The sequence below is a fragment of the Mauremys reevesii genome, linkage group 7, assembly GCF_016161935.1.
Source record: "Mauremys reevesii isolate NIE-2019 linkage group 7, ASM1616193v1, whole genome shotgun sequence".
Taxonomy (NCBI): domain Eukaryota; kingdom Metazoa; phylum Chordata; order Testudines; family Geoemydidae; genus Mauremys; species Mauremys reevesii.
The window spans coordinates 81137324-81164685 of record NC_052629.1 but is presented as its reverse complement, the minus strand read 5'-3'; the positions used below and the strand labels follow the sequence as shown (position 1 = coordinate 81164685).

Sequence of the window (27362 nt, the reverse complement as noted above, 5' to 3'; positions counted from 1 at the left end):
CCCCAAGGAACAAAAGTACGCTGTCGTTGAAAAGGAATGTCTGGCGGTAAAATGGGCTATAGAGACTCTCCGCTACTATCTGCTGGGGCGGCGGTTTACCCTCGTGACAGACCACGCCCCGCTCCAATGGATGCACAGAAACAAGGAGAAGAATGCAAGAGTGACTAGGTGGTTCCTATCCCTGCAGCCCTTACATTTCCGAATACAGCATAGGGCTGGAAGCCAACATGGCAACGCTGATGGCCTATCACAACAACACTGCCTCTCATCCCAAGTAGCCCAACCCCATGGTGTTGAGCGGGGGGGGGGGCGGGATATGTGATACAGCATGGCCAGAGGGCAGCAGGAGAGGGTTAGAAGGGAGCCTTATTCCCTGTAAGGGAAAAAAAGTTTTCTATAGTTTAACTAGAGCACCTGAAGCCAATTAGAGCACCTGCAGTCAGTCACATGATAAAAACCCATGCTTCAATCAGACAGTTTGGAGGAGTTGGAGCAGAAAGAATTGGTGTTGGAGCAGAAAACAGTTTGAAGGGAAGCAGAGGACAATTTGGAGAAGTGCTGCGGTGAGCTAAGAAGTCCTAGACCCTAGGTAAGGGGCACCTGGCTTGTGCAGAGGGAGGGCAGGAAGCCCCCCACAAGCTGAAGGGCAGGAGAGGGAAGTAGCCCAGGGGAAGGAAAAGACGGTTACTCACCGTTGTAACTGTTGTTCTTCGAGATGTGTTGCTCCTATCCATTCCAGTTAGGTGTGCGCGCGCCGCATGCACGGCTCTTCGGAACATTTTTACCCTAGCAACTCCGGCGGGTTGGCTGGGCGCCCCCTGGAGTGGCGCCGCTATAGCGCTAGATATATACCCCAGCCGACCCGACCGCTCCTCAGTTCCTTCTTGCCGGCCACTCCGACAGTGGGGAAGGAGGGCGGGTCTGGAATGGATAGGAGCAACACATCTCGAAGAACAACAGTTACTACGGTGAGTAACCGTCTTTTCTTCTTCGAGTGATTGCTCCTATGCATTCCAGTTAGGTGATTCCCAAGCCTTACCCTAGGCGGTGGGGTCGGAGTGAGACGTGGCAGAGTGTAAGACTGCTGAGCTGAAGGCTGCATCGTCTCTAGATTGTTGCACCAACGCGTAGTGGGAAGTGAAGGTGTGGACAGAAGACCAGGTGGCCGCTCTACAGATGTCCTGGATGGGGACATGGGCCAGGAAGGCGGCAGACGAGGCTTGCGCTCTCGTAGAGTGAGCGGTGAGGCGGCTAGCTGGCACTCGAGCAAGCTCGTAACATGTCCGGATACAAGATGTTACCCAGGAGGATATCCTCTGAGAGGAGACCGGCTTGCCTTTCATGCGATCAGCAACCGCTACGAATAGCTGTGGCGAACGCCGGAAGGGTTTCGTTCGCTCTATGTAAAATGCGAGGGCCCTGCGGACGTCAAGGGTGTGAAGCTGTTGTTGATGACTTGAGGCGTGCGGCTTCGGGAAAAAGACCGGGAGGAAAATGTCCTGGTTCAAATGGAAGGCCGACACCACCTTAGGGAGGAAGGCCGGGTGTGGGCGAAGCTGCACCTTGTCTCCATGGAAGATGGTGTACGGTGGACCAGCCGTTAGGGCACGAAGCTCGGAAACTCATCTCGCTGAAGTTATAGCGACGAGAAAAGCCATTTTCCATGACAGATAGAGCAGGGAACACGTGGCCAGGGGCTCGAAGGGGGCTCCCATAAGCTTGGCTAGAACTAGGTTCAAATCCCAGGACGGGGTAGGACGCCGTATCGGCGGGTACAGGCGATCTAGACCCTTAAGGAAGCGGGAAACCATCTGATTGGAAAAGATGGACCGCTCTCCTACGGCCGGTCGAAAGGTAGACATGGCCGCTAGGTGTACTTTCAAGGAGGAGACCGCGAGTCCTTGCTCCTTAAGGGACCAGAGGTAGTCCAGGATCGTAGGAATAGGGACCACGAAAGGATTAAGGCCTCTCTGATCGCACCAGAGTGCGAAACGCTTCCATTTCGCAAGGTAGGTTGAGCAAGTGGAAGGCTTCCTGCTTTCCATCAGGACTTGCTGCACCGCAGCCGAACAGTCACGCTCTGCGCGGGTCAGCCACGTAGGTACCAAGCTGTAAGATGGAGGGACTGCAGGTCCGGGTGGCGGAGCCTGCCGAAGTCCTGCGTTATCAGGTCCAGCCATAAGGGGAGGGGAATGGGATCCCGTACAGAGAGCTCGAGCAGCAGGGTGTACCAGTGCTGTCTCGGCCAGGCCGGAGCGATGAGTATGAGGCAGGCCCTGTCCCTCCAGAGCTTGAGTAGCACGCGGTGCACGAGGGGAAACGGAGGGAAAGCATATAACAGGTGACCCGTCCAGGGGCGGAGGAATGCGTCCGATAGGGAGCCGTGGGAGCGACCCTGGTAAGAACAGAACTGGTGGCATTTCCTGTTCTCTTTGGAGGCAAACAGGTCTATCTGGGGAAACCCCCACCTTTGGAAAATTGTGTGCACCACATCGGGACGAAGGGACCACTCGTGGGAGAGGAATGACCTGCTGAGATGGTCGGCCAGCGTGTTCTGCGCTCCTGGAAGAAACGACGCTACCAGGTGAATAGAGTGGGTTATGCAGAAGTCCCAAAGGAGCATCGCTTCCATGCAAAGCAGGGAGGAGTGAGCCCCGCCCTGCCTGTTGACGTAAAACATCGCCGTTGTGTTGTCCGTGAAAACAGCCACACAGCGCCCTGGGAGATGGGCGTGGAAGATTTGACACGCCAAGCGGATCGCCCGCAGCTCCCTGACATTGATATGGAGGGAGAGCTCTCGGGGCGACCAGAGACCCTGGGTGTGTAGGTTGCCAAGGTGTGTCCCCCACCCCAATGCCGAGGCATCCGTGGTCAGGGTGATCGACAGGCGAGGAGGGCGGAATGGGACTCCGCACACACGACCTCTGGGTCTAGCCACCAGTTGAGCGAATCGAGGGTCGGTTTCGTGACTGTGACTACCATGTCTATGGAGTCGCGGTGCGGGTGGTACATCGACGCAAGCCAAGTTTGAAATGTGCGAAGACGCAGCCTCGCGTACATGGTCACGAACGTGCATGACGCCATGTGGCCCAGGAGTTGGAGGCAGGACCGCACCGTTGTTGTGGGAAAGGATTGTAGGTCCCAGACGAAGGAAACCATAGTCTGGTGCCGAGGTCGAGGGAGGAAGGCCATGGCCAAATTGGAATCCAGGACCGCTCCGATGAACTCCACCCTCTGTGATGGAGCTAAAGCGGACTTCTTGGCGTTTATCATAAGCCCTAGGTGCTGAAACAGGGCTAGGATCTCGGCCAGTTGACTTGCTACCAGTTGGCGGGATGGTCCGCGGACCAGCCAGTTGTCGAGATATGGGTACACATGTATGTGGCGACGGCGGAGGGCTGCGGCAACCACTGCCATGCACTTGAAGACCCTCGGTGCGGTGGAGAGGCCGAAGGGTAGCACCGTAAACTGGTAGTGCATGTTGTTGACGATGAAACGCAGGTAGCGTCGATAAGGAGGGTAAATCGCGATATGGAAATACGCGTCCTTCATGTCGAGGGCGGCAAACCAGTCTCCCGGATCCAAGGAAGGAATAATGGTCCCCAGGGTTACCATGCGAAACTTGAGCTTGAGTAGGTATCTGTTGAGCTCTCGGAGGTCTAGTATAGGTCGTAGACCTCCTTTCGCCTTGGGGATTAGGAAATATCGGGAATAAAATCCCCTGCCTCGCATGCCATTCGGCACCTCCTCTGTGGCACCCAAACTCAACAGAGTCTCGACCTCTTGCAAGAGGAATTGCTCGTGAGAGGGGTCCCTGAAGAGGGATGGGGAGGGTGGGTGGGGGGGAGGGAGCGAAACAAACTGAAGGCGGTAACCATACTCTACCGTGCGAAGTACCCAGTTGTCCGTTATCTGGGACCACGCCGGGAGGAAGTGGGAAAGATGGTCTAAAAATAACGGGGAAGGATCCGGTGAATACACTGATGGGCCGTCCTCGGGCGTCCCATCAAAAGGCTTGCTTAGGCCCCTGAGGGGGCTTGGAGGGCGCTTGGGACTGATTACCCCGGTTGCCTGACGGTCTATGGCGGTTCACCCTGCCTCTGTGCCTGTTATCAGGCCGTGGCCTGACCTGACTAAACTGGCGGTACGGCTGCTGCCGGAAGGACCTCCGCTGGGTAGCCGGCGTGTGCATGCCCAGGGTGCGGATGGCGACTCGGCCATCTTTGAGAGTCTGAAGCCTCGAGTCCGTTTTCTCAGAGAAGAGGCCCTTGGTGTCGAATGGTAGGTCCTGAAAAGTGTGCTGGACCTCGGGCGGCAAGGTGGAGGCCTGCAGCCAGGAGATTCTCCTCATGGTCACTCCCGAGGCCAGAGTTCTGGCTCCTGAATCTGCTGAGTCCAGAGAGGCCTGGAGGGATGACCGGGAGGCTTTCTTGCCCTCTTCAATAAGGGCTGAGAATTCAGGTTGGGAGTCTATTGGTACCAGCTCCGTAAACTTTGAGAGTGACACCAAGGTATCGTAAGTGTAGCGACCGAGGAGAGCCAGTTGATTGGCAATCCTTAGCTGGAGGCCACCAGCCGAATAGACCTTCCGGCCCAACAGATCCATCCTTCGCGCTTCTTTTGATTTTGGCGCTGGAGCTGGTTGCCCATGCCGCTACCAGTCATTAACGGGCTGCACTACTAAGGAGTCCGGAGCTGGGTGCGTGTATAAATACTCATACCTGTTGGGTGGAACTGAGTATTTCCTTTCCACCCCTTGAGCGGTGGGAGGGATGGAAGCCGGTGCCTGCCACACCGTATTGGCATTTCTTTGTATGGTCCGAATGAAGGGCAAGGCCACCCGCAGCGGGGCCTCAGCTCCAATTATGCTGGTCACCGGGTCATCGTCCTCAGCAACCTCCTCGACAGGGAGGTTAATGTTCTGGGCCACCCGTCGAAGCAGGTCCTGGTGGGCCCGCAGGTCAATCGGTGGCGGGCCCGATGCCGATGCCCCCGCCACCGCCTCATCTGGTGAGGAAGACGATGACAGGCCCTGGGTCAGGGCTTCCGGTGGGGGCTCATCCATGCGCTGCGAGGCCTCCGCGTCCGTGGGATGCTCTCCCACTACAGGTGGCGGCGGTTCCTCCACCAACGGTGATGGAGGAGGTCCGCTGACCATGGCTTCCGGCGCCCTGTGGTCGGAAGTCCTGGGCCGCTGAGTGAAGGGGACCCCTTGAGCCTCGTGATAGGCCCAGGGGGTCCAGAAGCCCCATTGCTGGGGGCCGTGGTCCTGCCCTTGGGGGTCGGCGCGTAGATCGCCCACACTGCCCGCTTGGGAGGAGACTGAAGGCTGGCGGGAAGGCCACGGGGGGGCAGAGGCACTGTGGGACTGTGCCGTCGATGCCGTCGGTCTGTCCCTGGACAGTGCCGGGGAACGGTGCCAGTCGTCGCGGTGCCGGGAGCGAGAACGGGACCATCGACCGTGCCGGTGCCGGGCGGTCGACCGAGACCTCGACTGACGTTGGTGGGAGCGGCTGCAAGATGACCGGTACCGCGAGCGGTACCGGGATCCGGACCTTCATCAGTACCGACGGTTGGGTGACCGGGACCGGGATCGTCTCCGGGAGTGCGACCGGTACCGCGATGTGGAGCGGTACCGGGACTGCGACAGGCGCCGAGATGGAGAACGGTACCGGGATTGTGACCGGTGCCGGGATCTGGATTGGCGAGAAGGCAAACGTCTCCGGGATCGGGACCAGGACCTGCAATGCCTTCTATCCCGTCTGTCAGGGGAAGGAGGCCTCATGATGGCTGGTTTGCCCACTGACTTCACAGCCTGCACCGGTGGTGCCGGGGGCTGGAGACACGGTGGCTCTGTGAGCTCTATCAGCTCTCTCGCCGTCGAGAAAGTTTCGGGCATCGACGGGAGAGGCAGCTCGACCACGGCTTGCATCGGGGAGCAGGGCGGTACAGGACTCAATGGCTCTTGCGGTGCCGGAGTCGACGGTACTGTGCACGGTTTGTGCACCACCACAGTCGGTGCCGGGGGTGCTGGCGGTGGCTGGGTGAGCGGTCCCGGTGCAGGAGGCTTGGAGGCCGTCTGCGCCGTCTTACGCTTCCTCACAGGAGAGAGGGAACGGTGCCGGGACGCCGGTGCCGGCTGTTGTTTTTTCAAAGTCTCGGTACCGGACTGGCACGGGACCGCTGGTGCGCTCCACACCGAAGAGGACTGCTGAGCTGCTGGTGCCGGCACCGTAGGGCTAAGTGCCGACTCCATCAAGAGCTACTTTAACCGAAAGTCTCTCTCTTTCTTTGTCCTCGGCTTAAACGACTTGCAAATAGGGCACTTATCTGCACGATGGGACTCTCCTAAGCAGCGCAGGCAGGAGTCGTGAGGGTCCCCAATCGGCATGGGCCGCTGGCAAGCCGAACAGGGCTTAAACCCCGGTGCCTTGGGCATGAGCCCGCACCGGTTCGGGAAAAGAGGGGCTAAGCCCCCCCCCCGATTCCCCTTAATCTACTAACAAACTAACTAAACTAACTATTTTAAATAACTATATACACTAAATAGAACAAGAACCAGAGATAAGCTAGGGATGTGGAGGTCAAAGGAGCACTCCACTGTTCCAACGGCCGTCACGGGCGGTAAGAAGGAACTGAGGAGCGGTCGGGTCGGCTGGGGTATATATCTAGCGCTATAGCGGCGCCACTCCAGGGGGCGCCCAGCCGACCCGCCGGAGTTGCTAGGGTAAAAATCTTCTGAAGAGCCGTGCACGCGGCGCGCGCACACCTAAGTGGAATGCATAGGAGCAATCACTCGAAGAAGAACCATCAGTTCAAGTGGTTCACCTCTATCCTCAGGGCCCCTGGGCTGGGACCTGGAGTAGAGGGTGGGCCCAGGTCCCTCCCTCTCCACTCCCCTCCTCTAGGACACTAGTGGGGCAATTAATATTCCAATTTAGGGGCAAGAAATGGCACCCTGAACCCCCCCCAAAGAAGAGAAAGCACGAGACCCATCCTAATAGTGCCGGCAATTTGCCAAAGTGCTCTTTAAAACTTCTTATGGAACAGTGTTCAAGGTTTGAGTGTCAGCATGTAAGCGAGTCTTCTTCTGACACCACATGCAAGTACTCCTCTTTAGCCCCCTTCACTCTAGCTCATTGTGGCAGGACACTGAATATCAGTCTTCCAGCTTTTGTGTTTAGAGTGATTAGCTGGGTATAAATTAGAAGAACGGAGACAGGAGGAGGAGGAAGGATTCCTAAAGCAGAGAAAGAAAGCCCTTGATTTAGTGCTTAGAGGCATTGAGTAGGTTAGGTATAAAACCAGAGCCATCTTTTAAAACTGTTCTAGACACTTTGGCATTGTTCAAGTTTTTAATGGCTTTATCCCTGTGTAGGCTTATGAAAGGTGAATGAAAGCTCTTGACTGAACTCCCCTGTGTACAAGTATAGCGCAGGCAGGAGCAATGCAAGCTTTGCTACTGCATAGTGCTTCTTTACTAACCTGGAGGGACCACCTGTGGGGTTGGTCTTTCCACTAAGGGTGCCCATTAGTGCTGACAGCAATGGTAGTTTTGGTAATGTGGACAGCTCCACTGGAATTGGAGGGACTAGCGGTTCACTACACTTTAGGCCACCAAACAGTTTTGGTCACTAACACCCTGGTGTAGAGACCTAGAAGTGAAAGGCTTTGTGACCCACCACCAATCCCCTGATCCGTCCAATCCATCTGGTTATTTTTAAATATCCAACAATCACTGAAAGATTTAAAAAAAACAACCACTTTTTCCGTGAGGGTTTGCAGGTGTGTTCTCTGTTGGTTTAACTGCCACAGCTAACATGCTTCTGCTAGAGCTTTTCTGACTGATGCACAAACAAGGAAGTAAACATTCTTGTTAACATCAGTTCCATTAGGACTGTAGCACAAAGGACTACTTTGCAACCCTTCTAATGGACTGTTAGAAATCATGGTGAAATTTTGGGTGGTTCCCCCCCCCCCACTGAGAGTGGAAGAGAAACCTATTCAGAGGGGTATGTCCCTACTGCATTTTTTCCCTTTCCCCACTATTTAAGGGAGAATGTGGACACTTCTCCACCAACCGAGGCTCTTCTCCTATAAGGATTTTTTCACCTCTATGGGTAACACAAGCCAGAAGCACTGTCTTACTTCCATCTACCTATCACTAAGGCTACGTTTTAGTCATGGGTATTTGTAATAAAAGTCATGGACAGGTCACGGACAGTAAACAAAAATTCACAGCCCACAATCTGTCCATGACTTGTACTATATACCCCTGATTAAATCTTGGCGGAGGGGCGGCCCAGGGGTACTACAGGTGCTTGGGGAGAAGGCAGCCCAGGAACCCTGCTGGTACTGGGGGGGCAGCGGCACGTGGTCCAGGATCCCCACTGGTGCTGCTGGGGGTGAGGTTGGCAGGGCTGGCAGGCTTCCTACCTGGCTCCTCCTGGCTCCCCAGAAGCGGCAACATGTCCCTCCCTTAGAATCATAGACTTTAAGGTCAGAAGGGACCATTATGATCATCTAGTTTGACCTCCTGCACAATGCAGGCCACAGAATTTCACCCACCCACTCCTGTATCAAACCTGTGTCTGAGCCGTTGAAGTCCTCAAATCATGGTTTAAAGACTTCAAGGTGCAGAGAACCTTCCAGCAAGTGACCCGTGCCCCACGCTGCAGAGGAAGGCAAAAAAAACCCAGGGCTTCTGCCAATCTGCCCTGGAGGAAAATTGCTTCCTGACCCCAAATATGGTGATCAGCTAAACCCTGAGCATGTGGGCAAGACTCACCAGCCAGACACCCAGGAAATAATTCTCTGTAGTAACTCAGATCCCACCCCATCTAATATTCCATCACAAGCCATTGGGCATATTTACCGCTAGTAGTCAAAGACGAATTAATTGCCAAAATTAGGCTATCCCATTATACCATCCCCTCCATAAACTTATCAAGCTTAGTCTTGAAGCCAGATATGTCTTTTGCCCCCATTACTCCCCTTGGAAGGCTGTTCCAGAACTTCACTCCTCTGATGGTTAGAAACCTTCGTCTAATTTCAAGTCTAAACTTCCCGATAGCCAGTTTATATCCATTTGTTCTTGTGTCCACATTTGTACTGAGCTTAAATAATTCCTCTCCTGCCCTGATATTTATTCCTCTGATATAGTTATAAAGAGCAATCATATCTCCCCATAGCCTTCTTTTGGTTAGGCTAAACAAGCCAAGCTCTTTGAGACTCCTTTCATATGACAGGTTTTCCATTCCTCGGATCATCCTAGTAGCCCTTCTCTGTACCTCTTCCAGTTTGAATTCATCCTTCTTAAACATGGGAGACCAGAACGGCACACAGTATTCCAGATGACGTCTCACCAGTGCCTTGTATAACGGTACTAACACCTCCTTAGCTCTACTGGAAATACCTTGCCTAATGCATCCCAAGACTGCATTAGCTTTTTTCACAGCCATGTCACATTGGTGGCTCATAGTCATCCTGTGATCAACCAATACTCTGAGGTCCTTCTTCTCCTCTGTTACTTCCAACTGATGCCTCCTCAGCTTATAACAATAGTTCTTGTTATTAATCCCTAAATGCATGACCTTGCACTTTTCACTATTAAATTTCATCCTATTACTATTACTCCAGTTTACAAGGTCATCCAGATCTTCCTGTATGATATCCTGGTCCTTCTCTGTATTGGCAATACCTCCCAGCTTTGTGTCATCCGCAACCTTTATTAGCACATTCCCACTTTTTGTGCCAAGGTCGGTAATAAAAAGATTAAATAAGATTGGTCCCTAAACCGATCCCTGAGGAACTCCACTTGTAACCTCTTTCCAGCCTGACAGTCTCTCCTTTAACCGGTCTCCATTGTAGTCTCCCCTTTAACTGGTTCCTTATCCACCTTTCAATTTTCATATTGATCCCCATCTTTTCCAATTTAGCCAATAATTCCCCATGTGGAACCGTATCAAATGCCTTACTGAAATCCAGGTAAATTAAATCCACTGCATTTCCTTTGTCTAAAAAATCTGTTACCTTCTCAAAGAAGGAGATCAGATTGGTTTGGCACGATCTACCTTTTGTAAAACCATGTTGTATTTTGTCCCAATTACCATTGACCTCAATGTCCTTGACTATTTTTTCCTTCAAAATTTTTTCCAAGACCTTGCATACTACAGATGTCAAACTGACAGGCCTGTAGTTGCCCAGATCACTTTTTTTCCCTTTCTTAAAGATAGGAACTATGTTAGTAATTCTCCAGTCATACGGTACAACCCCTGAGTTTACAGATTCATTAAAAATTCTTGCTAATGGGCTTGCAATTTCATGTGCCAGTTCCTTTAATATTCTTGGATGAAGATTATCTGGGCCCCCGATTTCATCCCATTAAGCTGTTTGAGTTTGGCTTCTACCTCGAATGTGGTAATATCTACCTCCATATCCTCATTCCTATTTGTCAGCTTGGTCTACAACTCCTGCCTATGAATTTTTCCCCCTTTCATGGGATGCAGGCTTCTGATAGTTTCTGCAAAAATTGACTTGAAGTAATTCCAGGCTTCCTCCACCTTTAGATCCCCAAGTTCTTCAGTCCAGTCCACTTCCCTAACTAATTTCCTTAATTCTTTAAAGTTAGCCCTTTTGAAATAAAAAACCCTAGTCACAGATCTATTTTTGTTTATCCTTCCATTTAGTTTAAACTGAATTAGCTCATGATCGCTCGAACCAAGGCTGTCCCCTACAACCATTTCTTCTATGAGGTCCTCACTACTCACCAAAACCAAATCTAAAATGGCATCCCCTCTTGTTGGTTCAACAACTACTTGGTGAAGGAATCCATCAGCTATCGCATCTAGGAAAATCTGAGCCCTATTATTATTACTAGCACTTGTCCTCCAGTCTATATCTGGGAAGTTAGTCTCCCATGATCACACAATTCCCATTAGTATTTATTTCATTAAAAACATGAAAAAGGTCTCTATCCATATCCAAACCAGATCCCAGCAGTCTATAGCACACCCCAAGCACTATCTCATGGGAGGGTCTAGTAGCTTTCTTCCCCAGTGTGATTTTTGGCCAGACAGACTCTCTTATCCATTCCATCCCTTATTTCTTTACAGTCTACCTCATCATTGATATACAATGTTACTCCACCACCTTTGCCTTTATTTCTCTCTTTCCTAAACAGCACATAGCCTTCAATACCTGTACTCCAGTCATGCTACTACTCCATCATGTTTCTGTTATCCCTATAATATCCAGTTTCGCTTCCTGCACCAGTATCTCTAGTTCCTCCATTTTGTTACCTAGGCTCCTCACATTGGTGTACAAACATCTTAATTCTTGCTGGTTGGCTTCACTCACATTCTTTACCCAATTAGGCCAAGACGTTCTACCGCCAGTATCACCTATTAGAACTGTATCTACAGTACCCTTCCTCCATATGTCCATTCTCCTACCCACAACAGTATCCCTTCTTGCTTCGTTTTCTTCCCTCTCAATGTTAAAATCCGGCATGGAGATTACTTGGACATCTCCCAACCATCTCCTCCCAATTCCTAGTTTAAAGCTCTCTTAATCACTTGTGCCAGCCAGCCTCCATCCTAGAAGTCTATTTCCCTCTCTACTCAGGTGAAGTCCATCCCAAGAGAACAGTCCTCTGTCCATGAATGCCTCCCAGTGGCCATACATCTCAAAGCCCTGCTTATAGCACCACTGCCTGAGCCATCTGTTGATCGCCATAATCTTGTCACACCTTTGTTGCCCTTCTCTAGGAACAGGCAGAATCCCACTGAAGGTCACCTGAGCCTCGATTTCCTTAAGTGTCTTCCCCAGCCTGGCATAATCTCCCTTGATATGTTCCAGCAAGAATCTAGCCATATCATTCGTTCCCACATGAAGGACAATCAGCGGATTCTTTCCCGCTCCTGTTAGGATCCTCTTCAGCCTCAGGTCCACATCCCGTATCTTAGCACCCGGCAGACAGCACACCCTTCTGTTCTCTGGATCAGCTCTGGTGACAGGCCTGTCTATTCTTCTCAGTAAGGAGTCCCTAATCACATAGACCTGCCTTTTCCTGATGACGGTACGATTCTCCAGGCTATCCCCTGTTCCTTCTGTCTGCAAGTCCTCTCGATTCCTATTCACCCTTGCAATCCTCTGCAACCCATCCTGTATCCTCCTGGGGCTCATGTTTGGTGTCATCTCCATTGACTCTTCCCCTCTTCTTATAGGACTAGCTGCTCTTCTCTTCTTCCTTGCCCTCTCACCTTCAGCAACCACCTGCTGTGCCTCTTCTGCATTTTCCAACTCTGCAAACCTGTTCCTGAGCTCTATTGCTCCTTCACTAGCCTGTCTTTTCCTCTGCCTGGTTCACTTAGTCACATGCTTCCACCTTCCACTTTCCTCACCCAGCAGTCTCTCCTCGGAGTTCTTTGGTCCTGCTTCCATCTGCAAATCTGAGCTTTTCCCTTCGGCCTCATCATGTCTTTGCTCCATCATCTGCTCAAACCCCCTTCTAAACTCAACCAGAGTTTCCACCTGCATCTTCAGTCCTCGGATCTTTTCTTCCATCAGCTCTATCAGGCGGCACTTCATGCAGACAAAACTCTTTTCAGGTACCCCCTCCAGGATCATGTACATGCTGCAGCTTCCACATCCAGTCATCTTCATTGTGTCGTCTTCCACTGCTGGGGTCACTACAACTGCTGCCTCTGTATCTATCATAGGCTTCCCACCTAAATCCTGTAAATCTGGGAAAAAGACGGTTACTCACCGTAGTAACTGGTGTTCTTCGAGATGTGTTGCTCCTATCCATTCCATGTAGGTGTGCGCGCCGTGCGTGCACGGCTCTCCGGAACTTTTTTACCCCAGCAACTCCGGCGGGCCGGCTGGCGCCCCCTGGAGTGGCGCCGCTATGGCGCCTGTTATATACCCCAGCCGGCCCGTCCGCTCCTCAGTTCCTTCTTGCCGGCTACTCCGACAGTGGGGAAGGAGGGCGGGTCTGGAATGGATAGGAGCAACACATCTCGAAGAACACCAGTTACTACGGTGAGTAACCTTTTCTGGTCTTTTCTTCTTCGAGTGATTGCTCCTATGCATTCCATGTAGGTGATTCCCAAGCCATACCTAGGCGGTGGGGTCGGAGTGAGACGTGGCAGAGTGTAAGACTGCGGAGCCGAAGGCTGCATCGTCTCTTGATTGCTGCACCAACGCATAGTGGGAAGCGAAGGTGTGGACAGAGGACCAGGTGGCCGCTCTACAGATGTCCTGGATGGGGACATGGGCCAGGAAGGCGGCAGACGAGGCTTGCGCTCTTGTAGAGTGGGCCGTCAGGCGGCTAGGTGGTACACGAGCAAGCTCATAGCATGTTTGAATACATGCCGTCACCCAGGAGGAAATTCTTTGAGAGGAGACCGGCTCGCCCCTCATGCGCTCCGCAACCGCTACGAAGAGCTGGGTCGAACGCTGGAAGGGCTTCGTGCGCTCTATATAAAAGGCGAGGGCCCTGCGGACGTCCAGGGTGTGAAGCTGTTGCTCCCGAGGCGAGGCGTGCGGCCTTGGGTAGAAGACCGGGAGGAAGATGTCCTGGTTAATATGGAAGGCCGATACCACCTTAGGGAGGAAGGCCGGGTGCGGTCGAAGCTGCACCTTGTCTGCGTGGAAGACGGTATGCGGGGAGCCAACGGTTAAGGCACTGAGTTCGGATACTCGTCTCGCAGATGTTATAGCGACGAGGAAGGCCATCTTCCACGATAGGTAGAGCAGGGAGCAAGTCGCCAGAGGCTCAAACGGCGGTCCCATAAGCCTGGCCAGAACCAGGTTCAAATCCCAGACTGGGGTAGGGCGCCGTATTGGCGGGTACAACCGGTCCAGGCCCTTGAGGAAGCGAGAGACCATCTGGGTGGAGAAGATGGAGCGGCCTTCTACCGGTGGACGAAACGCAGACACGGCCGCCAGGTGCACCTTCAAGGAGGAGACTGCGAGGCCTTGCTCCTTAAGGGACCAGAGGTAGTCCAGGATAATAGGAATAGGGACGAGAAAGGGATTAAGGCCTTTCTGGTTGCACCAGATAGCGAAACGCTTCCATTTCGCAAGGTAGGTGGAGCGCGTGGAAGGCTTCCTGCTTTCAGTTAGGACTCGCTGCACCGCCTGCGAACAGTCACGCTCCGCGTGGGTCAACCAGTCAGGTACCAGGCTGTAAGATGTAGGGAGCGGAGGTCCGGGTGGCGAAGCTGGCCGAAGTCCTGCGTGATAAGATCCGGCCACAACGGAAGAGGAATGGGTTCTCGGACGGAGAGCTCGAGCAGCAGGGTGTACCAGTGCTGTCTCGGCCAGGCCGGAGCGACTAGGATGAGGCGGCCCTTGTCCCTCCGAAGCTTGAGTAGCACCCGATGAACGAGCGGGAACGGAGGGAAGGCGAAGAGGAGGTGATCCGTCCAGGAGCAGAGGAACGCGTCCGACAGGGAGCCGTGGGAGCGCCCCTGGTAGGAGCAAAACCGGTGGCACTTCCTGTTCTTCTTGGAGGCAAATAGGTCTAGTTGGGGAAATCCCCACCTCCGGAAGATCGTATGCGCCACGTCTGGGCGAAGGGACCACTCGTGGGTAAGGAACGACCTGCTGAGGCGGTCGGCTAGCGTGTTCTGTACGCCCGGAAGAAAGGACGCTGCCAGGTGAATTGAGTGGGCTACACAAAAGTCCCACAGGCGTAGCGCTTCCGTGCAAAGCAGGGAGGAGCGGGCCCCGCCCTGCTTGTTGACGTAGAACATCGCCGTCGTATTGTCCGTTAGCACTGTGACACAGCGCCCGCGGAGGTGGGCCTGAAAAGCTTGGCACGCCAACCGTATCGCTCGGAGCTCCCGGACGTTGATGTGCAGGGAGAGCTCTGGAGGCGACCAGAGGCCCTGGGTGTGAAGGTCGCCAAGGTGTGCACCCCATCCCAGGTCCGAGGCGTCCGTGGTCAAGGTGACGGAGGGGCACGGCGGGCGAAATGGGACTCCTGCACACACGACCTGAGGGGCTAGCCACCAACTGAGTGTATCGAGGGTAGGCCTCAGGACAGTGACGATCATGTCGATGGGGTCGCGATGCGGGCGGTACACGGAGGCCAGCCAAGTCTGGAACGGGCGAAGGTGTAACCTGGCGTACGCGGTCACGAATGTGCAAGACGCCATGTGGCCCAGGAGTTGAAGGCAGGACTGCGCCGTCGTCGCCGGAAAGGATTGGAGATCCCGGATACAGGCCACCAGCACCTGGTGCCGAGTGTGTGGGAGGCAGGCCCTGGCCAATTGAGAATCCAGGACTGCTCCGATGAACTCCACCTTTTGAGACAGAGTTAAAATGGACTTCTCGATGTTCATGAGAAGGCCCAGGTCTCGAAATAGGGCCAAGATATCGGTCACTTGGCCTGCTACCAGCTGTTGTGATGGGCCGCGAATCAACCAGTCGTCGAGGTACGGATAAACGTGTACACGACGACGACGGAGGGCTGCGGCAACAACTGCCATGCATTTGGTGAAGACCCTCGGGGCGGTGGAGAGGCCGAAGGGAAGCACCGCAAACTGGTAGTGCATGTTGTTGACCATGAAGCGGAGATACCGTCGATGCGGAGGATAGATCGCGACATGGAAATATGCGTCCTTCATGTCGAGGGCGGCAAACCAGTCTCCCAGATCCAAGGAGGGAATGATGGTCCCCAGGGTTACCATGCGGAACTTGAGTTTTAGCAGGTACCGATTGAGCTCCCGGAGGTCTAGGATCGGACGAAGACCTCCCTTCGCCTTGGGGATGAGGAAATATCGGGAATAAAAACCCCTGCCCCGCCGGTCGTGCGGTACCTTCTCTATGGCACCCAAACTCAACAGAGTCTCGACCTCTTGTAAGAGGAATTGCTCGTGAGAGGGGTCCCTGAAGAGGGACAGGGAGGGTGGATGGGAGGGGGCGAAACAAACTGAAGGCGGTACCCGGATTGGATCGTACGCAGGACCCAGCTGTCCGACGTTATGCGGGACCATGCCGGGAGGAAGTGGGAGAGGCGGTCGGAAAATAACGGAGAAGGATCCGGTGGAGAGACTGATGAGCCGTCCTCGAGCGTCCCATCAAAATGACTGCTTAGGCCCTTGAGGGGCCTTAGAAGGCGCCTGGGACTGGTTGCGCCTGCTGCCTGATGGGCGGCGGCGAGTCAGGTTGTTCCGGCTAGTATTATAGGGCCGAGACCTGGCCTGGGTAAACGGCCGGAACGGCTGCCTCCAGAACGACTGCCTCTGGGTCGCTGGCGTGTGCATTCCAAGGGTGCGGATAGCAACACGACCGTCTTTGAGGGTCTGTATCCGGGAGTCAGTCTTCTCGGAAAACAGACCGAGTGTGTCGAATGGCAGGTCTTGGAGGGTGTACTGCACCTCCGGGGACAAGGTGGACGACTGCAGCCAGGCGATGCGCTGCATGGTCACCCCGGAGGCCAGAGTCTGGGCTCCAGAGTCAGCCGAGTCCAGCGCGGCCTGGATGGAGGAGCGCGTGGACTTTTTACCGTCCTCGAGGAGGACGTTGAACTCCTGGCGGGAGGCTGATGGGACGAGTTTGGCAAATTTAGAGAGAGAGAGAGCAGCATCTCATAAGTGTACCGGGCTAGTAGAGCCATCTGATTGGCAATGCGGAGTTGCAGGCCCCCTGCCGAATAGACCTTGCGGCCCAAGAGGTCCATGCGCCGTGCGTCCTTGGACTTGGGCGCCGCCGCAGGTTGACCGTGCCGCTCCCGGTTGTTTACCGACTGCATGACTAGGGAGTCCGGAGCCGGGTGAGTATACAAGTACTCGTATCCTGTGGGGGGGACCGAGTACTTGCGCTCTACGCCGCGGGCGGTGGGCGGGATGGATGCCGGCGTTTGCCAGATGGTAGCGGCGTTACGTTGGATCGTGCGTATGAACGGAAGGGCCACTCGCACAGGGGCCTCTGACCCGATCACATTGGTAACCGGGTCATCGTTCTCCACGACCTCTGCCACGGGGAGGTCTATCGCCTGCGCGATCCGACGGAGCAGGTCCTGATGAGCTCTCAAGTCGATCGGCGGGGGGTCTGCCGTAGACGACCCCGCCACAGCCTCGTCTGGCGACGACGACGAAGAAAGACCTGGGACCGCCGGCTCCGGCGGTGGCTCGTCCATCGGTTGGGCAGCCGCGTCAGTGTCCGGCTGCTCCGCAGGGACCGGTAGAGAGGCCCCAGCCGTTGGCGACGGGGGAGGCCTACTGGTGGTTGCTTCCGGCACCCGACGTTCGGAGCCTGGCGGCCGTGGGGGCAAGGGCAGGCCCTGTGCCTCGTACTGCGCCCACGGAACCCAGAATCCCCACTGCTGTGGACCATAATTTTGTCCCCGGGGGTCAGCCCCGAGATCCGTGCCGCTGCAGACCTGCGAAGCGACGGAGGGCTGGCGCGGCCACTGGGGGGCAGAGGCGCTGAATGAGTGCCCTGTCGAAGGCCCTCGCTTGTCCGCTGGCAACGCCGTGGATCGGTGCCGGTCGTCGTGGTATCGGGAACACGACCGGGACCATCGGTCGCATCGGTGCCGGGAAGGCGAACGACTGCGGTTTCGGTGTCGGAAAGGGCTGCGGTCATGGTGCCTGGAGCGGCTGCGGTCACGGTGCCGAGAGGAGCTACGGTCGCGGTGCCGGGAGGGGCTGTGGTCGCCGCGGTGCCATGAACGGTCCCGAGAGGCGGACCTCCTTCGGTACCGCCGACTGGGGCTTCGGGATCGGTACCGCGATGCTGAGCGGTACCGTGACTGAGACCGGCGCCGAGATGGTGAACGGTCCCGAGGCGTTGATCGACGTCGGGACCTGGCTTGGCGGGACGGTGACCGGCTGCGGGAACGGGACCGAGACCTGAACTCCCTTTCACGCCGATCGTCGGCGCCGGGGCGCCTCATCATGGCCGGCTTCCCCGCGGAGGGCACCACCCGCACCGGCGGTGCTGGGGGCCGGAGGCTCGGTGCCTCTGTCATGGAGATGAGCTCCCTCGCCTGCGAGTACATCTCGGGCGTAGTTGGGAGACCGAGCTCGACCTTGGACGGTGCCGGGGAGCAGGGGGGGTGCCGGGCTCAACGGCTCTTCAGGTGCCGGAGCTGCCCGGCCTGTGCACTGCGCGTGCACTACCACAGCCGGTGCCGGAGGTGTTGGCAGTGGCTGGGTGACCGGTCCCGGGGTCGGAGTCTTCACAGCCACCGACGCAGCTTTCTTTCTGCGCGCCGGAGAAGGGGAGCGGTGCCGGGACGCTGGTGCCGGTTTTGGAGGACGGGACGCGTCCGTGCCGGGCCGACTCGGTGCCGCCAGTGCGCTGCGGACCGAGGACGGTTTCGGCGCCGCTGGGGTCGGCGCCGCTGGGCGAAGCGCCGACTCCATGAGGAGCTGCTTCAACCTGGAGTCCCGCTTCCGAGTCCGCAGCTTAAACGCCGCACAAATGGGGCACTTATCCGGGCGATGGGACTCCCCGAGGCAGCGAAGGCAGGAGTCGTGAGCGTCCCCAACGGGCATCAGCCGCTGACAAGCCGAGCACGGCTTGAATCCCGGTGTCTGGGGCATGAGCCCACACCGGGTGAGGAAAGAGGAGGGGCGAACCCCCCTAATTCCTTAAACACTAACTAACTGTCTAAACTATGAATAAACTCACTAACTATATACACAAATTCGGAGAAAACGCTAGGGGTGTGGAGAACTAAGGGAGCACTCCACAGTTCCAACTGGCCGTCACAGGCGGGAAGAAGGAACTGAGGAGCGGACTGGCCGGCTGGGGTATATAACAGGCGCCATAGCAGCGCCACTCCAGGGGGCGCCAGCCGGCCCGCCGGAGTTGCTGGGGTAAAAAAGTTCCGGAGAGCTGTGCACGCGCGGCGCGCACACCTACATGGAATGCATAGGAGCAATCACTCGAAGAAGAACACAAACCAACCCAAACCACCACCACCCACAGCAAAACAAACCCTCAACAAGAACCAAGACACTGCTAGAACACTGCACACTCCCTTCAGTAGCCTGTGTTCCTCTACCTGCCTCTCTTAGTCTTCCCCCAAACCCCCACTCAAACTCCCCTGTTTACAGCTCTGTTTGCTGGCTCCTGTGCCACTGCATCTGTCTAGCTCCACGCACTGCCCCTGCCCCTGCCCCAAGCACTGACTCCACAGCTCCCATTGGCCTGTGGGTGGAGGCAGCACGTGGAGCTAGGAGCTGAAAGAGGGACATGTTGCCGCTTCTGGGGAGCGCCCCAAGGTAATCACCATCCAGAGCCCGTACCTCCTGCTGCTGGGGGAGGGGAGCAGTGGCTTGAGACTGCCCCAGCAGCAGCTGGTGCAGCTGGCCCGGAGGCTGCCGGAGGTGGTCAGGTGGCCCGTGGGCCAGCCGCACTGGCCGCTGCAGAGGTCCCAGAAAGTCACGGAATCAGTGACCTCTGTGACAAACTCGCAGCCTTGCCTATCACTGTCTGTTCCCCACCCCCTCTCCAGTTTAGAAGTGTCTTGGAAAAATAGTAAGTGAAACAGCATCTCACTGATACCTGAGCTTCCCCATAGAGTTTTCTGTTTTCAAGGTCAAAAAGCTGTTAATGTTAAGAGCAAGCAATAAAGCAAAATGCAAAACATGATCCTCTTTGGGGAATTACAGCACTTAGAGAAAGACAGTGCGGTATCTCTTATTGAATGGCATTAATCAATGGGCTCTCCTCCATTCCCTTCCCCTGATGCACCTTTTAGTCACCAGAATTCACAGTCTTTGCAAAGGCCTTTTTAAGGTTTCCTGAATTAATAAAAATATGATTTAACAACCAGTGAAGTAAAGCTATCAGAACTGCCTTTGCTGAAATTGAGGTGCAATCATCTTGTTTAAAAACCTTTATGGTTGATTCAGTGTCCTTCTCTCTTTCCACTCTAATGGCACACAAGTGGTCTCCTCAGCATGTTCACATTCATTATGCATTAGACCATCCAGATCTGCCTTTATAGAGTAAGTGTAGAAATAAGGAATTGACTGCAAGACAACATGTGGTCCAAAACCATGGTGGTAGAGACATTTTGTGGGTGGGGGAAGAGGAAAGGGACAAGTAAAAGCTGCATTAATCATACATAACTGGACATTTAATTCAGGCCCATCTCTACTAATCTTACAGCCCTATCTCTGACTGAAATGAACAACAGAAAGGTGAGGACACTTAGTTTCTGTTTGCAGGAGAGACTAGGTGCTGGGAATGGGAGTAAATGAGTGAACCTAGAGAGGACCACTTGTAAAATCAGATGTTAGTGAGACAGCTAAATTCAAGTGCAGATGCCTAAAGTAGTAGTCAGTGAGTCTGCTAGAGGTCTAACACAAGTCTCAGAACTTGTTGGAATCACAGGGACTTGAAAAAGAGGATGATTTTTCTTAATCTATTATAGAGGGACAATGTCAATGGATATGTCTACCCTGCAAAACAAGACCCACAGCCACTCTCAGTTGACTTGGGCTCATGCTATGAGTTCGACTTCAGTCTGGAGCCTGGCCTCCAAAACCTGGTGAGGGAGGAGGGTCTCAAAGCCCAGGTTCCAGCCCGAGTGGGAACATCTACACTGCTATTTTTAGACCTTTAGTGTGAGTCCCAATCAGTTGACCCAGGCACAGAGTCTCATTGCTGATATGAGTTTTTGCAATGTAACAGTATCCTTAAGCCCCAGAAATGAGATGAAATAGTAAAATCACCTTCCATGGAAATGTTACACACCAATCACTTAGTAGTTCTTGGTGTACATCGATGGGAAATCACACAGTTGTCAGAGGACAGCACACCATGCTCAGTTTCCTACTGCACCAGCCCACAGATTCCATTACTACCATTAATTGCACAAAATGGTGCATATGTTTGTACCTGTATATAGTATGCAAAGGGCTTATTTTTGGTATCTGTGTACCAAATAAATACAAAGGATATTTTCCAGAGTTTAACCCTCACCCTCTAAAAAAGGCTTTTGGCAGGCACTTTGACATAAAACGATTGCTGCACCTCCTCCTTTCTTCGCTTCTGGCCAACAGCCCAGGTGTGCTCCCTAGTGCCAGACTTGACTATGGTAATGTCAAGATGACAGCTGGAGAGAGTGGGAGAGGGAGAGAGCACACACAAAAATCGAGAGCAGAAATGTGAGGACTTGATTCACATTTCAGTGGTGGTTTGATTTATATTAACTCTTCACAGTCAAATCTTTACTGGTAAGAGTACTACAAAAATTAAATTAACCTTTGGTTTCAAATGTAAAATGAGATGCCCTTATCATACCTTGGAATGGTACTTGGAAAAGCCACTCACCTGTGCCAAGAGGGAAACTTTCCTTGATGAGTGCAGGGCCTACAAACAATTTCTGCAAAATTTAGGCTGTCATTTAAAACCACTATTAGGATTTTAGCTCTTATGGGTGCAAAGAACATTTTCCAAATTTGCACTAAGTGTAAACTGGAGCTTTGTCATCTTCCTGAGTCTGTAGAAAGATGGCACTGGTCCTCCTGCTGCTAATAGCTTGCCAAACCAACAGCAAAGCGAAACTGGTAAGACTGGAAATCAGTTTCACTGATGATTTTCAGAACTCTGAAAATATCAAGGAAACTGAAGCATCATGTTGTTTTTTTCATGCTGTTGGTTCAGAGAGGCAGCTGAAACAAGAACCAGAGTTCTTCATGGGAAGACCCAAAAACGGAGGTTAGGAGAGGTCTAAAGTAATAGAACCCTATTTCCTTGTCCTCCCCTCAGCTTTTTGCAGCAGCCAGGAAGGCTCTGGGGGAGAGGTAGAGGTTCAGTGTATATGACAGGACCAAGGCCAGGGTTCTGGTAGAAATTCTAGCACACATTCCTATTCCAGTAGCTGGTGGTGGAGGCAAGACTGAGCTTCTCCAAAGGGCATTGCCCCTCGGCCTTGCTTGTCATCTTTTGTGTCTACCTCTGGCTAGCAATTATGTGTTTAAAAAAAATTGAGCCCTGTCTCAGAATGCCTGCTCTAGCCTTGCTCTGTGAAATGTCTTTTGATCATTTCTGTTGAAAAAAAAAGAGACTAGGAAATTACACTGTATCTGCATTTGCTAATTGAACTTTCATTGATTGAGCGTTGTGTAAAAGGGAAGGGTGGCAGGAACTCTCACACCTTAATCATCTGATCTATACAGGAAATAGCCTTCTAAGAACTCCAGTGAGAGGCAAATTTCAGAGTGGTAGCCATGTTAGTCTCTATCAGCAAAAACAATGAGGCGTCTTTTGTGGCACCTTAGAGACTAACACATTTATTTGGGCATAAGCTTTTGTGGGCTAAAACCCACTTCATCAGATGCATGGAGTGAAAAATACAGTAAGCAATATATATATATAGAGAGAGAGAGAGAGCACCTGAAAAGATGGGAGTTGCCTTACCAAGTGAGGGGTCAGTACTAATAAGGCCAATTCAATTAAGGTGGAAGTGGCCTATTCTCAACAGTTGACAAGAAGGGGTGAATATTAAGAGAGGGAAAAGTACTTTTTGTAGTGACCCATCTACTCCCAGTCAGTGGGATCCCTGGCCATTTAACTAAAGAGGAGGCAGGTCCATGGAAGAGACTGTGGGTCTCATCTTCAGCTGCACTGAGACAGCTTTCCACCGCCTCCAGGAGCATGAAGATTTCCTAATGGCTCCGGCCTGGGGGAATCCCCAGGTAATGTATAAACACCATAGTCACTCCGATGTCTTCCTCCTCCCTGCATCCGGAACAGGGGCTGCTGCCAGGGAGAAAGAGGCGGTGGCACCTGTCATCTAAGGATCTCAAAGTACTTCACAAATATTTAATTGATTTAAGCATAATAAGGCCCTATGAAGTAATTTTGTATTGCTGCCCCCATTTTACAGAAGGGGGAACTGAAGCACAGAGAGTAAATGGCTGGCCCAGTGTCACATGGAGAGTCTGTATCAGAGGCTGGAAAAGAAACCAGAACTGCTGCTATCATTTCCTTGCTCCAACCTTTAGACCATGCTTCTTTCTCTAAGCACCTAATGTACCAGTGACAGAATACATACTGATACTTGTTCTCAACAAGTATCTTCAGTTCCGTTTTGAATGAAATCTAATATAATAAACGAATGAGACATGAGGCAGACTTTGGCCTCATAAAGCCAGTGATAACGATGTTGCCAAATTCTCTGAAAATATTTCACCTACTATTGCTATACTTAACTCCTAAGGCCCCAGTAACTGAAAGAAATTAGAGAAAATTATTTTTTTCCCTTTTTTTACTTTGTGCATTTGACAGTAATGTGTGGAGAGTCAGTTTCATTATTTCTCCAGTTCTGTTAATACTACTATTATATTAGCACTGAGATGCATCAACCAATATCAAGAACCCATTGTGCTAGTCACTGTACTGATACACTGTATGAGACAGTTCTTGTCCTAAAGAGTTTACAATGTCAAAATAGACAAAACAGAGGGAAGGAGTGGAAGAGAAGTCACAACTGATATCCTATACGGGGATATCCAGTAAAGTTAATCCAAATTAACTAAAGGTATGAATTTGAAGTGAATTAATCAAATTGCATTAAATCCCTGTGTGGATGCTGTTATTCAAAAACAGTGGTCTTAATTCAGTTTAGCTTAATTCACTTTGGAAGTGAATCAAGGTAAACAGAATTAAAGCCACTTCAGTTCTGAATAAGGGTGTTCGCATAACAATTTAATGCAGGAGTTTCACTAATCCACTTCAAATGCACCTTTAATTAATTCAGATTAATTTTCCTGGATGCCCCAGTGTAGACAAGCCCAAGTGAAGTGACTTGCCCCACGTCATACAACAGGTCAGTAGAAGAGTTGTCAGGGTTCCTTCCCCACTGAACTTTAGGGTACAGATGTAGGGACCTGCATGAAAGACCCCCTAAACTTATTTACCATCTTAGATTAACAGTAAACTGCCACCACCAAGCGTGTTCCAAATCTTAGGGTAGAGCCACTTGGAACTCTGCCTTCCCCCAAATATTTCCCAAGTCCCTAACCCCTCCACCCTTTCCTGGGCAGATTTGAGACTAATTCCTTCCCCTCGCCCAAGTCCTTACACCCCTTTTCCTGGGTAGCCTTGAGTTTATACCCTCACCAATTAGTCCTGGTGAACACAGATCCAAAACCCTTGGATCTTAAAACAATGAAAAATCAATCAGGTTCTTAAAAGAAGGATTTTATTAAAAAAGAAAATGTAAAAACCATCTTGTAAAATCAGGATGGAAATAACTTTACAGGGTAATCAGATTCAAAGAGCCCAGAGGAACCCCCTCTAGCCTTAGTTTCAAAGCACAGCCAAACAGGGATAAACCTCCCTCTAGCAAAGGAACATTTACAAGTTGAGAAAACAAAGATAAAACCAACACGCCTTGCCTGGTTGTTACTTACAAGTTTGAAATATGAGAGACTTGTTCAGAAAGGTTTGGAGAACATGGATTGATGTCTGGTCCCTCTTAGTCCCAAGAGCGAACACCACCAAAGTAAAGAGCACAAACAAAAGCCTCCCCCCCTCCCAAGATTTGAAAGTCCCCTTAATGGTCCTTTGGGTCAGGTGTCAGCCAGGTTACCTGAGCTTCTTAACCCTTTACAGGTAAAAGGATTTTGGTGCCTCTGGCCAGGAGGGATTTTACAGAATTGTATATAGGAGGGTTGTTACCCTTCCCTTTATAGTTATGACAAGAGTCTAGAATAGAACTCAGGTCTCCTGCCTGCCAGTATACAATTGTGTTTCATGCAGAACACTGGGCATCGGATCTGGCTGGCACAGTTCATTTTGAGTCATGGTGTTTTCTGGCAGATGAATAATTGGAATGGTAATATCAGAAAGCTCTTGTGCTGCTCAGAATAATTTTTGGGGAGGGAGGGAATATGTTTCTTGTTGTACAGAGCTCCCTATGATCAGAAAAGCTAATCTCTAACCTAACCTACCTACTGAGGGGGTTATAATATTATATGTCTCTGAATATAATAGAGAAGAATGAGTATCTAGCCAGCAATCCTGGGAACATTAGAGGTTTGTTAATACTCAAGGAGCATACTCACAAACAGAAGACTATATACACAGTCACTGCACACGTTTAAAATCTCACTACATTTTAGGGCCCTGTAGTGCACCTTGACTTTTTCAGGCTCCATGGTGGCTGGAGTGGGGAGGAAGAGTTGCTTTCAAAATCGTCTGGACAGCTGGGGCCTCCTACTTCATTCACACTATCAGTTGCTTCTATTATGGAGAAGGCCAAGAGCAGTGCTAGCCTCTCGCTGCTATTAGATGCTAATGCTGTAATCCCTGCCAGCTACACGAGACCACCTCCTGCCCCTCTGTTGCCCCCACTTCCTCCAACAGGTGAACAGTGTCACATTCTTTCCCCACCTGTCCAACTTCACTGGCTGGCCAGCCTCTCTGCATGGTGCCTCTTCTGGGCTCCATGTCAAGAATTCCCTTCCCACAGCTGCTCCTCTGAGCAGACCTGCTTCTCTACATGTGTGGCAGCGTTAGGATCCCATGCAAGCCAGTGAGGAAGGGAATGTTCCTAGCAAGAAGTGGGTAGGGTAGGACTGCCTCCATCTAGGAATCCCTATGCCGCCCTCCTCCTTGCACCCACAGACCCTTTTTTCTCCAAGGAACAATAGCCCTCTATAGCCTTCCCACTAGTCCAGGAAGCTTGTCAGTCCTGATAGCATAAACCATCTCAGGATGGGCTAGCATCCTATGGGCTGAGAGGACAGCCAAAGAGGATTCCTGCCACAGTCTTGAGTGCAACTGCCCTTTGAACCCTAGGTACTAGATTGAAGCAGAATAGCTTAGACCAGTGGTTCTCAAACTTATTTGATCAGGCCCCCCTTCTTTTTGTCTATAGTTGTTTATGCCCCTCTCCCACAAGTACATATACTGCCAGCCAGCTATGAAGGCAGTGCCATGCCAGTAGCAGCACAGAAGTAAGGGAGGCAATGTGAAAAGTGACATTCATCAATATCACTTTTCACAGCGGACTTAGCGCCCCATTACCCCTTACTTCTGTGCTGCTACTGCTACCCTGAGGCTGACAGCTGGAGCCCCACCGCATCCCGGTGAGGGATTGGGGGGCGGGGAGGAAAGCCCGGGGGCTATGGCTGTCCTGTTTATCCCCACATTGGCCCTTCTGCACAAGCTCTGGCTGCCTGGGGCTGACAGAGCTCTTAAAGCGCGGTGGGAGGGGGGAGCACACAGCTTGCACCTGCCATGACACATTCCCATGTCTCCCTTGGGAGGCCTGCCCCATAGTTTGAGAACCCCTGGCTTGAACTGATAGCATTGCTCTCTCCTGTCTCCTTACAGCTCCTGTATGACAGCCCAAAAGCACGACAGGAGGTGGATCATCACTGGAAGGCGTCAGGGTGTCCCCATATTGTCCACATTCTGAATGTGTATGAGAACATACATCAGGGGAAAAGATGCCTCCTCATCGTCATGGAATGGTACGAACCAGGGAAGTCCCTTCCACCTGATCCATATTCTGGAGAGTAGAGGGAATGTGACCTCTAGATGTAAGAGCTGGGAGCAGTCCTGGCTGCACAGTCTTGCCATGCAGTAGCCTAGTGCATGTCTCTCTTTTTATAGGATTTATGGGGAAACCTGCAGCTGCTCCAAGCAGCCTGTCTGTGGGAGGAACAAGAAGACTAATCATGAAACTAACCTTCCTTTGCACTCAGAGAAAAGTATCTTTATGGAAACGTGGGTGTAATTAATACATATATTCAAACATGCATCTGTCACTTTCCTCGATACATTCTCATGGGGGCTGACTGTCCTTATAAGGTTGTTTGGCTCCCCTCAGGCTATTACTTAACCCTAATTCTTCCCACTGTCCCCTACTCTTCGTCAGAGGATGGAGATGGATGGCAGGAGAGAGATCACTTGATCATTGCCTGTTAGGTTCACTCCCTTAGGGGCACCTGGCATTGGCCACTGTCGGTAGACAGATACTGGGCTAGATGGACCTTTGGTCTGACCCGGTACGGCCTTTCTTATGTTCTTACTCTCTTGGTGCCACTGTTGCAATGTTGTCTTCCTTGTGGGAGGAGGGACATTTAAATTCTCTTATCAGTTCCTTATTTGCTTGCTTGCTTGGGTTGTTTTCCTCATCCCCAAACCTTAAAGAACTTTTTAGCAATGCAGTAAGACCACAAGATTGCTATCAGCCTTCTGAACCAGCATCTAACCTGTCATTTCTCATCCCCCAGCAGAGATGTGTGGCACGTTACCAATGTCAGTGATTCTGTTTTCTGGGAAATGCCTCACTACATATTAAATCACAAGCCTCAAAACTCCTGGGGTTGTTTTTTTTTAATTTAATGGTAGAGCAGGACAGCAATCTGCAC

At 52.1% G+C, this 27362-nt stretch overlaps 1 protein-coding gene across 4 annotated transcripts in view; it reads left to right on the top strand.

Moving 5' to 3' along the window:
* Positions 1 to 27362, top strand: part of MAPKAPK3 (MAPK activated protein kinase 3) — a 97286-nt gene that overhangs the window by 51777 nt on the left and 18147 nt on the right. For all 4 annotated transcript variants that reach the window (XM_039482519.1, XM_039482517.1, XM_039482518.1 and 1 more), the window contains exon 3: positions 26320 to 26459. In XM_039482519.1, the coding sequence (XP_039338453.1) occupies positions 26320 to 26459 (140 nt within the window). The remainder of the gene's footprint in view (positions 1 to 26319; positions 26460 to 27362) is intronic.